The 17,828-nt window shown below is 36.8% G+C and overlaps 1 protein-coding gene across 5 annotated transcripts in view; it reads left to right on the forward strand.

The window, feature by feature from the left end:
• Positions 1-17,828, forward strand: part of SLC6A2 (solute carrier family 6 member 2) — a 77,482-nt gene that overhangs the window by 40,164 nt on the left and 19,490 nt on the right. For all 5 annotated transcript variants that reach the window (XM_054840973.1, XM_054840974.1, XM_054840976.1 and 2 more), the window contains exons 5-10: positions 562-696; positions 4,940-5,043; positions 7,591-7,715; positions 8,462-8,574; positions 11,563-11,691; positions 14,381-14,480. In XM_054840973.1, the coding sequence (XP_054696948.1) occupies positions 562-696; positions 4,940-5,043; positions 7,591-7,715; positions 8,462-8,574; positions 11,563-11,691; positions 14,381-14,480 (706 nt within the window). The remainder of the gene's footprint in view (positions 1-561; positions 697-4,939; positions 5,044-7,590; positions 7,716-8,461; positions 8,575-11,562; positions 11,692-14,380; positions 14,481-17,828) is intronic.

Here is a 17,828-nt window from a genome sequence, read left to right on the forward strand (position 1 = left end):
GCGGTCTCATCCAGAAAATATTTTGAAAGACTTTAACTTGTCTTAAACATGTCTCCTATTCTTAGCCAAATGTTCTAATGGCTCAATGGTTTAAGATGCTTTGGTTTTATTATATAAAATTCCATGACCAGAGAAATATCTGATTAAAGTAATTTGAAATTACTCTGACATCCCTCAGAAAATGCCTCAACAAAAATTCTAGGGCTGGATACATCTGAGACCTTTTTGCACATTATCATGAAAGCATCACCTAATAGCAGGCAATGACTGCACTTCTTTAGTAAACTAATATATAGCTGAAGAGCTAACCGGCAGTCTAACACATGCTGGTAACGTATAAGCACTCCAAATCTTCTGTTTGTCAAAACTGTCTCCTACTGGTATCTGTAAACATACCTAAAGAATCATGATACATAACAGCATTTTCACCCAAGACATCCTATGAAGAGCCTCTCCATCGAACTGAATGGACAAAACCAAGAAAGTGCCAGCTGTAATTTTCACACATTCTTAAATCTTCTGTAACAGCTGATTAACCTTTGGGATCTCTGTTGTCTGCAGGTTGTTTGGATAACAGCCACTCTGCCTTATGTTGTATTATTTGTCTTGTTAATACATGGAATAACCCTGCCTGGTGCATACAATGGAATAAATGCATACCTGCACATAGATTTCAGAAGACTGAAAGAAGCCACAGTAAGTTTATTCTTCTTCCCTTGTTATTAGTAAACCTGTTGCCAATGTCATTAAAACTGACAAATATCAGAGCTAATAAAAAAACCTGTATAAGGACAGTTTCAGGTGTGACAGTCCCTTAAAGTCTATGCTTTGATTGCATACCCTGTAAGCTGCAGTATCCTTTATACATGAAAATTGAGTGATGCAAAAATTTAGTTCTCAAAAGGCTAAGAATTCCCTCAAGAAGAAAATCTTGCTTTTTGAATCACTAGGCTAATATTAACCTGGTAAACAAAAATCCCCACCTAAGAAAACCTTGCTAAACATTCTAAGTCAGAACTAACTCGCCTAATCATGGTCCTGCATACAAATAAGATTTTCAATAGCATGGTGTTCTTCTCTTACTATTGAAAGTAATGTACATTTCACTCTATCATTTAACAACATTGCAAGACATTCTCCTTAAATATATCCAAACCAACTTGATTTGTGGAGTACCTTGGAACTAAGAATTATTTCATCCATTGTAAAGCAACCTCTACGAGTATAGTCACTAATTCATGAAATCACCAGCATTTCAGAACTACAGAGAACAATGATCTGGTGACCACTGTGCTATTCTAGAAATACCATAAATAATTTAAGAGACAGTGGTATCTCTGTGGATGGGTCATGAGGCCGTTCAAATGGTTACAAAACTGAAAAGTGAGGACATAGTTCAACTGGAAGGAAATTAACTGTCTCTAAAATTTGCAGCTTTCAGAGATGTCTATAGTCTGTACATAGTTGCACTGTACATTTCCTATGCATCCTATCTTGATTTTTCCTGAATAATTAAAAAAGGCAGACAAAGACGTGAGTGTTAGAATACAGCCCTATTTTATATACTCTTAAAAAAACAATTCTTTCTTGGTTTTGTAATACTGAATTTAGAAACTGGCATTTCTTCAACAACAGAAGTTATCATCAGAACCCAGACCTCATCTCACTCCATGTTGGAATAGGCAAACCAAACTTCAAATATGGGACTTTCATCCCCCTTTGTCACCAAGGCAGTAGCCACCTCAGTAATTCATGCTTATGCATGCACATAAATACAAAGATGCAAGGATGAACAAAGAAGGTGCTTAAATTTTTCTTATATATTTTAAGTGCTGTTTGGAAAAAGCCATCACAAGTTCAACTAGATGTCTATGGAGCTGTGCCAGCTTGCTTCAGCTCAGAATCTAGGCCTCTATAATCATAGCTGCTTTCTGCTTTTGGAAGGATATTCTGTGCACTGCTCTTTCTTGGCTTAATATTTCTGCAGCTGCTATTTGGATGACCCTAAAGTTATTGGTTTCTAAGACCATACTTTTCAGACAGAAAAAAAAAAAAAAAGTTGCTCTAGAATAATAAAAGACTAAAGATCAGTTATAAGGAAAAGTTTCACGAAGTGTTTTGTCACGTCAGCCTTTCTCCTGCTCTGAGATTAGGATTCCTGCTGCTGCAATAGGCTTCTGTGTTTAATCTTTGTCCTCAGGCTCCAAAGAATAAACTCCTGCTTCAGTTCTATGTCAATGCATCCCTGAATCTTTCGATTTATTACTTTTTTTTCTCCCAAATGAAGAATCTAACAAAGAAACATCGTACGTCACAAACAGTAATGATCTACAGAGGGCTTTGCAAATGGTCTTCTAAAAGACCTTATAACATCCTGATCAATGTCAAGGTCTGCCTCATTTTATAGGGCCACATACTGCACAGCACTGAGCAAGCCCTGAGACACTTCATTTTCAGGGATATTGAATCCACAAAGGGTGTATCTATAAAAAGGAGAGAAAAATATTCACCTGAAGACGTCTTAATTAGACCAATGCCTAGCTATATTCCTTGCTGAAAGTCCAGAAGCTACAAAGTCATAATACTTATCTGCACTGCACAAATGGATACATTAAACATCTGTGTAAAACAGCAGCTACACTTCTGTTCTGCTAAAGGAATCGGCATTAAATACAGAGTTAAATCAGACATGAGGAAGACACTCTCTTTCATACACCTTAACAAGTTTCCTGAAGATACTGTATAATATCTGGGGGTGCACACAATGTTTCCGCTCCACACAACATAGCAATCCTTTAAATCCAAGAAAGAATATGCACAAAAATTATAATGACATAAACAACCTTGAAGAAAGCTGAAAATATTGATGACTGCCTCCTGTAAAATGTTTCTATTTCTTCATTTTTAATGCATATAAAACCAATATCCTACCATAAAATATATTAGACTATGCATCAATCAGAAGCCATTCAGCTGAAGTGAACAGAGAACATGAGTGTAAACTGCAGAAGAACCAGTCCCGCTGTCTGTTTCACATCCTGCACAGTTAAAAAAAGGGATGTTTTGCATTTAATCTTAGTTCTAAAGGAATTTCTGGTTTCTGCTCTTTTATCCCCTTCACCTTGATCTTCTCAATTTGTTTCCTAATCAGCTATTATGAGCCAAGACTCTTACTCAACAGATGCTTAAGTATATGCATAACTACTTTGGTAGGCAGCAGGTGCTACCCTCTCATTTGAATCAATAGGACTTAAACATCTGCTTAATGGTGCTTGAATAGTAAGAAAGGGGAAGTATAATGAGTACAACTCCACTGACAAGACACGAAGGATCTAGAGAACCACTAAAACCAAGTGCCTTATGGTGGCAGCATGCAGATCTAGTTATAGCTTAAGCAAAATTACTTTTTAAAAAAATAAGGCACTTTGTTAACAACACAAGTTACCAGAAGTTTTAAAGAAAAATTATAGGAGGCTTTGCATCCCTCCTTCTGCACTCTTATCCACAGAAACACTCTCCAGAGTACAACTCTATTTGATCTCAACCTTTGTGTGGAGATAGAACATGAATATGTAAGTGGGTATATAAAAGGAACAAGCAAGCAATTAATTTTACAGGATTGTTTTGTAAAAGAAATTCACAATACCCAAAAGTCCTGTATGAACTGCAGTTTGAGAAAAATCATATCCATCTACCCACTGGTTTGCAATAAACACATCATAGATTGTTGTTCATATTATCTTTCAAGTAATTAACTCTCAACAGTTCATAAAATTAAGTTTCTCTACAAATCCAGAGTTCAATAACAGGTTCGGTTTTCAGCAGGCAGTAGTTGAAAGCATCTGTCATCTATGTAGAGGGGAAAAAATAGATTGCTAGCATAAGTGCTTTCATACATCATGTTAGGATGGAATAAGGCACTCACTCTCTTTCCGTTGGGCCAAACGTGAAAGCTCAGCATTAAAACCCCAATGCAGATGGAGCTCACAAGCTGCTGATTTCGTAGAGATAGATAGAGATGAAATCCAGTGCTTTTTGTAGTCTTGAGCACTTGCCAGATTTAACCAAACATTGAAGATCTCATTTTGAGAAATGTTGAGTATTATCCACTCCATTGAATTTATCACCCTGGTGAAGATGCTTGTTTAAATATCTCTGTGTAACAACTGAATAAGTGAAACCCTCATTAACCATGGTAGACTATTTTCAGGCTTCTGATTCAGGAGACCAGCACTGTGGTATTGTTCCTGATCACTGTCTGCATATCTTAAGTGGATGTTGGGCTGGAGGGTCACTTTAGAAAATGTTATAGCATTAAAAACATGTTTTCCCTAGTGGAAATGTCTTAAAATGACCAAGATGCATCTAAACTGAAATTTAATGACTGTGACAGGAATAACTCCATCTTTAAGTGGGACAGGTGAGAGATAATTTGCATGGTTCTGTTCACAGCATGTCAGTCAGGCTTCAGCTTCTGAAACAGGAAAGCATCATATAAAATGTACTAACAATCCCATGAAGAAAGCTCTCCTACAGGAAAGAAAATGTCCTGTAACTCTTGACCCATTAACTATTTTTAGTTTTCTGGTTGTACATTCCAAACTAGCTTGGAACAAGAACTATTGGAAGTGTATTTCTGTCACCCAGGAGAAAAAAATCATGTAATCATTTCAGTGCTCTGAAAAGCCCAGAAGCACAGATCCAACTGGTGGTACACCCCACCGTGGTAGCAGCGTGCATGCACTGAGAACTTGCCCACTGCTTCAGCCCAAGCCATTCCAGACCATGACTGTGCTCCATGTGACATCTCATGGGGGTTGAGAACACTTACACTCCCATGAGTGCTGATCATTTTTCAAAAGCCAGTTCTCTTGTACACTCTTGCATTTCCCTGATGTGTCTTTTGGACTGAACTGACAATGTTGGTGTTGTTATGCAGGTATGGATTGATGCAGCTACTCAGATATTTTACTCCTTAGGAGCTGGGTTTGGCGTTTTAATTGCATTTGCCAGTTACAATAAGTTTGACAACAACTGTTACAGGTAAGACAGCCTATTCTTTCATTACTGCTTCAGAATGATACTATTTTTCTCTAACTGCAGCTGGAATATGTACTATGCTATCTTTTTATCTTCAGTTATTTATTAATGATGGCCAGTCTTGTGTGGATATAGCAACCAACCCAAATCTTGAAACACTGTCTTCCTTACTGAAATTTTAGCAACAGGAACCTGCCAAGATATCTTCTGTACAGCAAAACAGAATAGGATTAGGTTTGGACTTTATACAGCTGTGTAAACTGTGCTTGTGTTTGCCTTTCAAAAGTACCATTAAGAGCAACAGTGAACACAGGATGAAATCTTATTGGTCCAGGAACTAAAAGCAGAAGGATTCCAGTTTCCAGAACTGTTTCTGTGCTTTGGGATTATACTTCTGATATTTTAATTCCAATTTAAGAATGCACTTTAAATCAAGTCAGTTTGTGTTTTGCTGAATCACTGCCATGGAAATTCAACCAGAACTGTTCTGCAGCTTCTGAGAATATCTGATATTTAGAAGTTTTGTTAACATTCTATTTTGGAATGAAAACAAGCATCATTTTAAAATTTCTCATAAAATATAAATTCAGAAAGTATATGTATTACATTGTGAACTGAAGGATGGCAAAAAAACATTAAAACGAAAAGGCACAAGAAAATATATAGATTTGAACTGCCTTAAATAGTTTGAAAGCCAAAATCATGGAATACTTTCACTAACTTCAGAGCGCTTTGTACTTAACCCAGAGTGACTTTAGGTTGCCAGCTGATTATTTGCAGTAGGTAATATTACCAGGTTTGAGAACCCTTCAGTTAGAATGCTAGCCATCGCAATCTTCCAAAAGAACATTTATTGTCTCTTCTGCAAATAATTTTGCATTAAATTCATAGCAGGTCCTTTATAATTGTTTTTCTTCTGTATTCTAATTTTGCTTTGAAATGGAAAAAATCCACTTGAAACTAAGAAAGGACCACAGACTATATGTGAAATATTTAGTTCTTAGCTTACTAAGCAGCTACTTGTTCAGTGTTGCTTCATAAGCCTTGCCTTCCCTGTAAGAGTAACCTGTAGTTTCATTAACTACTGTGTTTGAGTTCTAACCATAAGAGCAAGCTTCAATTCAGTAGCATTTACAACACAAATATCCTTCTTTTGGTCAAGCAACTCCATAATGTGCTGACACATTTTATTCAAAAGGCTTTCTTGAAATGGAACGAATTGAAAATAGTACTGTTTCCAAATGAAAGCCATGACTCAGTACTACACTGTCCCATCTATGCTTCAACACACCTTTTTTGAGAGGAACAGTGTCAGTATTGTAAGGTAGGGTAACAATACTGAAAATCAGGGCCAGAAAATATGAGGATTTGTATTTAAATTATGATCTAGTTTTACATGGAAGATACTGAGAACTAGCTCAGCTCAGTTTATAAGGATTTAAGCATCACTTAATCTAGCTATTGACTAAGTAGAAAGAAGCATTATTCACTTATGTAATAATGTTTTTTGAATTGTGGGAAACAAGAAATACTGTTGCCATCTTATCAGGGATAAATACCTAGCAATTTTCTTCTTTAATAACTGAGAAGAATTTGAGTTTATGGGTCCAATCTGGTATCTCTTGATCCTGCAGCCTTCCACCAGGAAAACCCTAAGAATTGTAGGACATAAATTCTTCAGTGTTATCAAAATAAAGTAATATAAGGAAGAGGAGCAAGTTTGGTGTATGACACCTATGTTTTTGGATAGTGTAACTGATGAAAAGAAATCCTATTTACTTTCTGCTTATTAAACATCACTGATGTTCACAGAGCCGTGTCGTCTGTTGTAAAGGTCATATGCGGCAAACCATTACATACCAGACACTGTGCAGATTAGGTAGACATCTAAAGATGTATGGTCTACTTATCTTCAAGCTACGTTTGGGAATAGGGGTTATTAATACCCAGGAAAACTCACACAGCTATCATAATACCATGGCAGATCAATTTAAACCCACGACTTTGTACAATCAATACTATATGATGCACATTGTTACAATAGTGAATTTAGTTTAAAGTTAAATATTATACAATTTAATAAAAGAGTTGTATTTCTTTCAGAAGAGCCTAGCTGACTTCATAGATGAAGGGATCTCATTACAGATTAAGGATGATTATCCACTGCCATCTGAATGGCAGCACAGTTTGCTAAAAATACTCCTGAATAATTGCTCACGTGATTTGATGAATAGTAAGGCTCTTTCACTTCAGACCACTCTTACTATGTTATGGCTACCAGCTAGGACGATAACCTTACTCCTTAATATCTTAATATTTAATATAGCTTTGTTCAATTTTTTTTTTTTTTTAACAGAACTCAGTTTTAAATCAAAATAGCAAACAGAAGTATGTCGCTTTCTAGCATAGTATGTTGATACGAGCTTTTGATCATCAGGACAATAGCACAGTTAGCGTTTTCACAAGAATCTTCCTATCACTATAACATCATCCCCATCTAGCTCTTAAAGTGTTTTTTTTTCACTGGGCTGTTCTTCTTTCCGCCATTAGGGATGCTTTGCTGACTAGTACCATTAACTGTGTCACAAGCTTCATCTCAGGATTTGCAATTTTCTCCATATTGGGCTACATGGCTCATGAGCACAAAGTTAAAATTGAGGATGTAGCCACTGAAGGTAGGAAGTTCATTTTATAAAGTTTTACCCCTTTTTGTCCACCATGTCTTTGCAAATGTGTTTATTTGTTTCAAATGAGCGTGTGAAAATCTCATGGAAGTGACCTGAATTAAATTACTTGGAACTAAAATTCTGTGTGTAAATGCCTTGCTGAAATATGAACTCTAAATGGTATTGTTTCATCTCATGTCCACTGAATTGAGGTTCCCCAACATCCTGCCCCCAAGTTCAGCCTGTGCATCAAACAGGCATTTATCACTGCACAGTATCTTGCAAAAGTATTGCTGTTCAGTGCCACAGGTTACTGTTTCGGATGGTTCTGGTAAGCACAGCTGTAGAGTCCTTTCACTGGTAACAGGTCACCCATGATTTCAGTTCCTGTATCTCTCATCACATTCAAGAGTTCTCTTGCCAAACAGTGGAGTTCACATCCACGGGGTTCCTTCTCTACTACATAGTTGAAAAATAGTTAGTAAATTGTGAATCCCATAAAAGATTATCAGAAGCAGAAAAGAACAGGATAGATTTTTTGGTAGTACAAAACTGTCATGAGTACATTATTAAAGTATTCTGGATATATTTTTGGTGTAATGCAAATTTTGTTAACAGCTACTCAGAGTGTGATGTGGACTGACATGTCAACTTTTGTCATGATTTATCTTTAAATTGATTAAAATGAACACTTTTGTGAAGCTAAGAAACATCATTTAGCAATCCTGTTATCATTTTTCCCCCTCCTATTTCAGGAGCTGGTTTAGTTTTCATCCTGTATCCAGAGGCAATTTCAACTCTTTCAGGATCTACCTTTTGGGCTGTTGTATTCTTCATCATGCTCCTTACTCTTGGCATCGACAGTTCTGTGAGTATTTTTTCCTTCTAGACTTGACATTTTTCCTTTACTGCTATATTCTGTAACTGGAGAGGTATCAGCCTTAAACAGGAGCTTTATTACATTTCAAATAAACATTCTGTATATTCCCTGAATCTGTTTTCACAGTCACAGCCAACATACCAATAGTATTACACCTGGCAGTATATTTAAAGCGTCACAATATTTAAGAGGTTTAGGAAAAGATCAAATCTTTTACAAGCCAGCAAATAATTACTCACTGTTGTTTTTTATGACCTTACAGAGGGGCTGTTCATCAACAATTATTACTATTTAAATGTATGACCCAGCATCAGTGTTATGAACTATTACTACTACGAACCTGCAACAAGGTTTTGGAGCCCTACTTGCAAAACACAAGCCACAGTAAGACTGTGTAGAGTGGTTTCTAGAAGAGGTTTTTACATGTGCTGAAATTCATTAATCTGCTCAAGACAGAAAATGTCTGAAGGTAGTCTGATTTTTTCCTACAAGCAATGATACCGAATTTCCTGTAAATTTAGTCACAATTTAAAAACCACAGCAGAATATTTCCATAGAGGTTTCATTTTACTACTGTCTTACTGTAAAATGTCTAGTCTAATGAGTGTATTTGCTCTTTTCATAATGTGATGACTTTTACTGTACCATTATATTCAGGGTCACAGAATCTGCAGCCCAGAAAATATCCTAAGTCCCCTTACAACATTTGCACTGCTTTGTTCTTGCCAAAAGAGGCATCAAGACATCCTGTTATATTTAGCTTAAAATTTGATTAATTTCTGGGGAAAACAAACAAGGTCTTTAAGGAATAGCAAACCATGAACAAACATTCATAACTTTTAGTAGGGTAGGGGTTTTCTTACTATTCTAAAGCACAGAAGTCTCTTTGGTAGTTCTGAACGTACACAGCTGATCTAGGAATTTCTTGCTGGAAATGGCAAAAACCCCCAGAGTTTCCATTGCTTACAGCTTCAGAAAACTTCATTTATTTTCAAGGACAAGAAATGGAAAGAATGAACTGACATACAGAGAGCAAAACTAAGAAAAAAGAGGTTGCGGCAGGAAGCTTTGATAAGCACAGGCAAATAGTGGAACGAGATCTCGTGGAATGAGTTCTGAGCTGTAAAGGTCAGATTCAGGTCTAAATGCTTCCGAAGTGTTTGGATTTTTGGATTCCAGCTCAGGTTCAATGAAGTTTGTCTTTATACACTAAGATCTGGATCCTTACTGAAAAGTTTGAGGCAAGATTGTATCTGGGTTCGTAGCTTGGCCATTTTTCAATGGTAAGCACACATGAAGGATGGAAAGGAAGGGTTTAAGCACAGTTTAGGTCAGTCTTTCTAAAAGGAGATGGATTTGCTTGTTCATGTTTTGTTCAGGATTTTTCATCATTTACCCAAGAAAACTCAGGTCATGCAGTATTTTTTATGGTGGTCTTCTCAACTCTCCTCTCACATTTGACTGATTAAGTCCCTGAAGGGAAAATTAAAATTTTAAAAGCTAAAAGTCAAATAACCCCAAAGTTAAAGAGGAATAATTATATTATGAAAATATGAAAACTTTTATTCATGCATATAAGCCTGCACTGGCACAGAAATACAGACATCTGTACAAAAATGGAACTGTCAAAATGTTTAAGCAATGAGAAATCTGATCATGCAAGTTTAAGCAAGCAACAATGAAAAGGACAGAAAATGGAATATATGTTTGCAAACATTATTTTGACAAGGTATCTAGCTAGCTTGGCATTGGGAATTAGCAAGGGGAATAAATTGTGATACATTAAGAAGCGGTCCTTAGCCAAAATAATCCAAGCTGACTCTTTCCATCTCAACTTCTCCAAGACCATTTAAGTGCCAACACGGTAACAACTTCTAAGAATATCAGATATTAACCCATCTTAACTGCAGGGCACTCACTGATGCACCCCCAGACATGAGGAAATACAAGCCTACACAAGGTTTTGGAACATTTTACTTGTGAACTTTAGTTACCTTTAAAAAAAAAATAGGTCCACTGCCCCTAGCAGTTTGACTCTAGACAGGAATCATTCAAATTCTAAAGAGATAACTCTCTGCTACTGATTTCAACCAGAAATGTTGGTTTCATCAAATTCCTACAGGAAAGGGACAAGCAACGTCAGCACCTGCTAACTAACTACTGTATTGCACCAAGCACTCCCGGTCTTGCCATGATCTCTTAGCTTCAGAAAAAGCACAGAATCCAGCTTCCCCAAAATATTAAATAAATTTCTTTATCATGACAGGAGACTGGAATTCTTCTTCACAACTTCTTGGTGGAGGGGAGGCAGAATGCTTTCATTGGTGGAAGGAAATTAAAATTCATAACCACCTACATAACCCAGCAATTTCAGTGAAAACTTGGAAAGTACCTCTCCTATATTGCAAAACAATGGCAATATAGTTCAGCATTAACTTCTAGGAAACAAAGTAAAATTCTTTTACGTTGTCACAAAAATAAAAAATTACATCATGTTTCCTATGTAGTGATTCTTCCAGGTCTTTAAAGATTTTTGTCAAACTGGATTTGGTTAGTCAATGGCTAAACTGAATCTTTGTTCAGTACATTTCCCCTAGGTGCTTGTTGTGTCTGTCTTTATTAGAAATATAAAGGAGCTTGGTTATTTAAGCTAATCAGCTTTTTCTCCAAAGTATATTAAAATGTATATTATTTTTCCCAAAGTACTGTCTACTTACTATCCTCGTAAGTTAGCAAAAGGTCCGCAGAGTATATGGCTATTGAGCCAACAACCATGGCACTTAACGTCCAGTTCCCTGACTCAGTTCTCTACGACAAGAAAATAAATTATACTTCAGAACACCAGTGATTTACAGCTGAACTGTCAGAAATCATACAGTAGTTGGGAATTAATTATACAAGCTGCTTTACATTTTTCAATCTGTATTTACAACAGTCAGTAGCATTTAACCAGAGCTCTTGCCTTCCCTTCCTCAGATGGGTGGAATGGAGGCTGTCATCACTGGCTTGGCAGATGATTTCCAAATTCTGAAGCAGCATAGAAAGCTCTTTACCTTTGGTGTTTCTTTTGGCACTTTCCTACTTGCCCTTTTTTGCATCACAAAAGTAAGTACAAAAAAGTTTCCATCGACAACCTACCCTAAAAATACAGTTAACCTCATCAGATAGAAATATCAATAGGCTCAGGTAACTTGTTACAATTTTTAATTGTTAAACAACTTTATGGTCTGAACAGTATTTTTAGTCTTATTTACATGAAGCTTCTCTGCTTTTTTGCACAAGATCATTATCTATCAACTGAACCTCCAAGTCTTTGTTCCAAAGAACTGTCTGTGCTACTGTTGGTTTTGTTTGGTTTTGTGTGTTTTGTTTTGTTTTTAAATCACATTAAATAGAACTGTGTTGCATGTTTATTCCTGTGTGAGGAATTAAGAATTTTGAGTAACCAGACCCTTAGTCATCTGGCTATTCTCTTCTTGAAGAAAATAAGTGTTCACTTCTTGTGAAAGAAGTTTAGAATAATGATCTCCTCTCCCCCATGTGTTTCTTAATGTTCTTTCATGTACCTGAATCTTATTTCTTACTGTTAACACCATAAAAAGCACACAGATAACTTATCCTGAACATCTAGTAACCTGTATTTATCACTACCATCATCCTGAATGAGTTGCCTCACCAGGCTTTTGATGACTAATTGAAGGATGAGAATCACAGTGTTCTAGGTTGAGAGAACTTTTCGTTGATTTTTGGTTGGTTGGTTTTTGACAAAAAAGCAAAAAGCCCCATAAGCAAAAATGCCAAAAGTGTCAGAAAACAACTGAAACTTGAGGTAGCCATGATGAAGTAGATGTGCTGAAGCTCTCTCCTTCCCTAGAAATGGTTTCCAGATCTATTATTAAGATTACTGAAATGGTATAAGTTTATAAATAACAGAGCTCTTTTCACACTAAAAGAATACCCCAATATTTTTACTCTAGTTTCCTCAAACTGGAAAACACTTGAGACACTAAAAATAGATATAACATTTAAAATACCTATTATTTTAATACCACGCTATCTCCATTGTTACCTAAAGAATTTCAGCTGGAATAAAATTTCCTGAAGTACAAGATCAGAAGAAAGTCAGTGGTTCAGAACCTGAGCAGGTGCCAATGGGTGCAATTCCACTGCCTTCCAGTGAGCTAAAGCAGTTCAAGACAACGACCTAGCTCTAGCTTTTAAATAATGGCACCTGTTTAGACTTAAGTTCACCCCAGCAGCTGGAATGCACACAACTGACCAGCCTTGTCCAAATGTATTGGTTCACATAACTGAAGAACAGCATTTCTAATGTGTACAAAATACAAAGAAAAACCCTTGTGATACATTAATCTGTTTGATTTTGTCCTCTGAAATTTTAAGGCTGTGTTTTCAAAACATGTTTCTTACGAAACCATATTTGTCATTCACTTTACTAAGTTTGAATAGCAAAGGCATTCATTTAGAGCAGGTGTAGAGCAAAAACAAGAGGTCAAACTCAAATGTCATTCAATAAGCAACATTTTCTTTCTAACACAACAACCAAAGTTCATTCAGCTTCCGGACAAGTCCCCACAGAATTAAAAACCTAGACAAGGCCTAAGTACTGTTCTCTCTATTTTTGTAAATATGCACAGCTGTTTCAGAAAACCATCTTTTTCTAAGAAAAAAGAAAACTGATTGATTGCAGAGATTAAAATCACCTAGAGATCTAAATAGTACAAGTGCTGTTTATACCAGTGGTAAAAACATGGAAAATAATTCCTTTGTTCCTCCTCTTCTGAACAGGCATAGTCAGACTAAGTTTGGTTGTAAAAAAAGATTTTAACAACAGTCTACTGCAACTGCAAAGATTTCAGTTGTTTACATGTCACAAAGAACCTAGTGGAACACTTTATTCAGGTTCATTTTGAAACAAGTAAAGATACGATGGTCTTCCATTCCTCATTAGCTCGAACTAAATAAACTGAGCAGTCATTTACACAAATTCATACCACATCGTAAAAAGAGGCAACAAGCAGTCAAATTGCAGCTAAAAAAAATAATATATCAGTGAAACAAGACTTTAGTAATGCATTTCTGGTTCTCAGTCATGAATCACTGAAGAACAGAAATGCACTGTTGGGAAGGAAGATGATCTGGTTTGCTCTCTCCACTGAACAAAGGCTTGCAAATACCACAGCAAAGAACCTAAACAGGGAAAAGCTGCTTCCATGCTGGGCTGGTAACAGAGACTTAACATGCAATTGCTCCCTTTGCAGGATCATTGGAAAGGAGAGATGCAGGCACTCTGGGAAAAGGAGGCATCAGTCTAAGACTGCAGATTCAATGGACTACAGAATAATTTGCCTTAGGAACAAACTGAGTAATAACAGAAGCTCTTGTAGCACTCCATTCCTGCCAATAATTTAGGAAGATCTTTATTAACTGCTGTAGACAGCCCCTGTCCTACAAGCTGCTGAGCATTTCCCCGAACAGCCAGTGCCTTCAACTTCCATTGAAAACAACCAGTGCCAAGAGCACTCATTAATCATGCTAAGTTGAGGCTTCTGTTCCCCAGTTCAATGGGGACATAGGTGAAAGAAAGCCTCTTTTAAAGAGTTTCAAGTTTGATTCCACTATTTTGTATGCAAATATGAACCCATGTCCATATTAAAATACCTGGGTTAAGATAATGTTTCAAGTAAAGCAGATTTCTGTTAACTAGATACTAAACTACTGAGATTATTCTATTTGTAACTTTGCTTTGTTGCATCTTTTAATTCCTCCATCCTAGGGTGGAATTTATGTGCTCACACTCCTGGACACATTTGCAGCTGGGACTTCGATATTGTTTGCTGTTCTAATGGAGGCAATTGGAGTTTCCTGGTTTTATGGTAAGCACTTCATCTTACACCTGCAAAATCTTTTCTAAAATTCCAAGCGCTCACAACAAGGCTTACACATTGTTTTAAGGGAAAATGGACCAGCCTTGTGCACATGAGAACATGACAAGCCAGGTTTCATACAGTGATTTTCATCTGATTTATGAATAGCGACAGGAATGCAGACATTCAGTGGGCCAGACTTTGAAACCCTGCACAAAGCCAAAGAAAACTGCCTTGTGAAGGAGACTGCAGTGGGAAGGAAATGTTGCTACTTTTGCCAGTATTTTGCAGCTGTTAACATAGCAAATGACTTCAGTAGTAGGTTTATACCTGGTAGTTTCACAGCAAGTACATTAACCTAAAACAGGCTCACCTGGCCCTCCTTTCCATGATTCCCCCAGGACCAATCTCAAGCTCGCCCCTTGCAATACAAATAAAGGTAGTTTGCCTTTACAGAGTTATAATAATTTCTACATTAGTCCCTTTTGTTTGAGACAATATTCTACTTAATTGTAAAACACTAGTGGTTTAAAATTGATCTCATTTCATAGCATGGTATGGAATACCCAACATCCTAGATAGTAGAAATAGTACTATTTCATACTAATTTATGCTACAAAAAGGGTGCAGTAATTTGCTTTATCCTCAATATCACAGGCTTTAGGAGTATTCAGCTGATATGTGGCACTAGGTTGGAAACATTGTGCGCCAGAGTGATGTGCTACAATACCCTAAAAAAAAAAAATATGGTTCACAACTTTAGTCAGGTCTCAGAAGACAAGCCCAGCTTATTAAATAACTTCCCTGGCCTTATTTGGTCTTTAGTATTTTTTCTACTCCCTAAAGTAACATAAATAAAAAGCAAGACATTTGATACACAAGTTTCATAAGAAAGAAGAAAAACATTTTTTTTCTTTCCCACTGTATAAATGACCACAATGATGGCAAACAGCCACATTCACTGCTCTAAACCCATATGAATGCACTTGGATAACCTTAACTGGGAAAAACCCAAACTGAAGTTGTGTTTTCCACCACAACACTGACTTTGGCAACACAGCAGGACACTCAGTCTGCCCGAGCTCAGTCCTTAGCCTCCAGGAACTCCACAGTCTTGTGAAGTGTCCTGCGCTGTCTGATCTCACCAAGGAAAAAAAAACCCAATCCTCTGCTATAAGTGATGAAGTTGACTACTACTACTCTCAAAGAAGAGAAACAAAAAGGTTAAACTGAATATTACTTACAGTAGAAATATTTGAATATTTGATTATATATATAGCCTGCTAAACCTCCAATTTTAAAGTTATGAGAGAGTATCTGGCCTGTAGGTTTCTCCCCATCCCTAATTCAGCATTTAATAGATGAGGTGTTTTTAAATATCTGAATTCAGTGTTTCAAACATTTCCTTTTTCCCCTATACTCCCAACCTAGATGAGTACTTTATGTTCTAGCACTGACCCAGAATTCAAAATTTCCTCTATCATAGAGGGAGGTAGGGCAATTCATAGCCTCAAGTAATCACTGGAAAAGATGCCACCTCTGGAAAAGCAGAAATTAGAGTGCTGTTAAGTCACAAATCAAACAGGAAAAAAACCAAGTCACAATGTAATCTGAATTAGGTATATCTTGCTAAAGAAACATTGAAAGTGATTTTACCTTTCTTTTGGGGAGAATGCTATCAGTTCTTTGTCTTGCAACAGACAGGGTTAGTAAAATTATAAGGACCCAAAAAAGAATATCTCATTTTCTCCAAGTAAAACAATAGGATTCTGCATCTTGGGTCTTACACAAGTCGTCTCACTGCAACTGTCCATACTATCAGTTATCTCTGAAATTGCTTGCTGCTAGATTAATCAAGTTTCTTGAGCTTTTGTTTTTGATCCTCATCTCCTGTTAATTCCCATGTCATACTTTCTAGTTGGTCACAACTCTTTTCATTATTACCAGGTTTCAATGTCATAGCAGCCTGCAAATCTTCTTCCCATTGAAGTCCGTATTGAACTAGCTGCCCCAATTCCCAGTAAGATTGTTCTTCCCCTGAAAGTCATCTTCATTTCTATTCAAGAGGTAGTGTTTGTAATTAACATATGATTCGGAATGTTCTTAGACATTATCACTTACTGCCATTTTCCTCCCTCTGTTGCTTATTTATCTATCCCTGCTGCACCACCATGTTCTTCTAGTTAAACTCTCGCAGTTAAAAACTGTTGAGTGAATGAGGTGAAAGAAGGGCATTCATGCATAAAGCTGTTCAATCAAAGAAATAGTTTTTACCTTTAATGTACTAATTCTGCCACCCAACATCAGCATGGAGCTAGCAGCTCATATGCTGTTCTCTCTCAAAATAGCAGAGGCACTAGATTTCACAGACAACTGTCTTTAATCCTTGTAAAAGCTGAATGCAGAGGAGCGATCATAGCTTAGCTTGGAAGCAGAGGCATCAAAATATTCTTCAGTTAGTAAGGGCAAGTTATTATCTGCTGCTATTAAAATAGGATTTACTGCACTTTACAATAGCTAGGCTCTGTATGCGGTTCACAGACTAAGCCAAGGTTAGTCAAATTTTGGTTTTGTTGCATCTTCTGTCCTTCATCACCCTTTCCTTTCTCCCTCCTGCCTCCCCATAACCAGGAAAATACCTACTCATTTGTCTTAAGCAGCTGACAGATATTTTTACTGACACAGCATGACCTGTTGCTTTATAAAGAACTTATTACAGCCCCAGGTGCTATTTAAACTGATTAAATCTGACATGGTCTTGTCTACCTCTCTTTTTCTGATAGACCCCAGTTGCCTTAATGACCCAGCTGAATATTAAGCCCGCCTGAAGGCAAGCATTGACATTTTGACACAGACCAAAAAGGTGGAAATTTAGTTCAAATTATACCCATGACCACTTACTGTGAAGTTTCTTCTTGCAAAGGCCACCTGTATGTGTAAGAGAAAGGAGAGCTAGTTTGTTTTATTATGCAGATGTATTTTAGTTATGACTGCTAGCTTGTTACTAGTTTTCATCTTGTGCAACCCTGATATCATCCCTCTGATGAATATTCTAAGAAAAGCCAGACATCTCTCCCACTAATACAAACTGCTCTTCAGTTTCACTTGCAGGAAAATCTCTACTCAGTCAGATTTTAATGTGAACATCTCCCTGAATGACCAGAATAAGCTCAGTATGAGCTAGCAATGATCTTCATCCTCACCTGTAATCTCATTGCTTTTGTTTACTTAAATCATTTCCAAAAAGGATCCCTTAGGCTGAAATTTCAGACCAAAAGGTGCGTTTATTTGAAAAAAAAAAAAATCTAAGGTAGACTGTTGGATTTTGCAAAAAGGAAAGAAATTAACCAAGTACTG

The sequence above is a fragment of the Grus americana genome, chromosome 13 (genome assembly GCF_028858705.1).
Source record: "Grus americana isolate bGruAme1 chromosome 13, bGruAme1.mat, whole genome shotgun sequence".
NCBI classification, from domain to species: Eukaryota; Metazoa; Chordata; class Aves; order Gruiformes; family Gruidae; genus Grus; species Grus americana.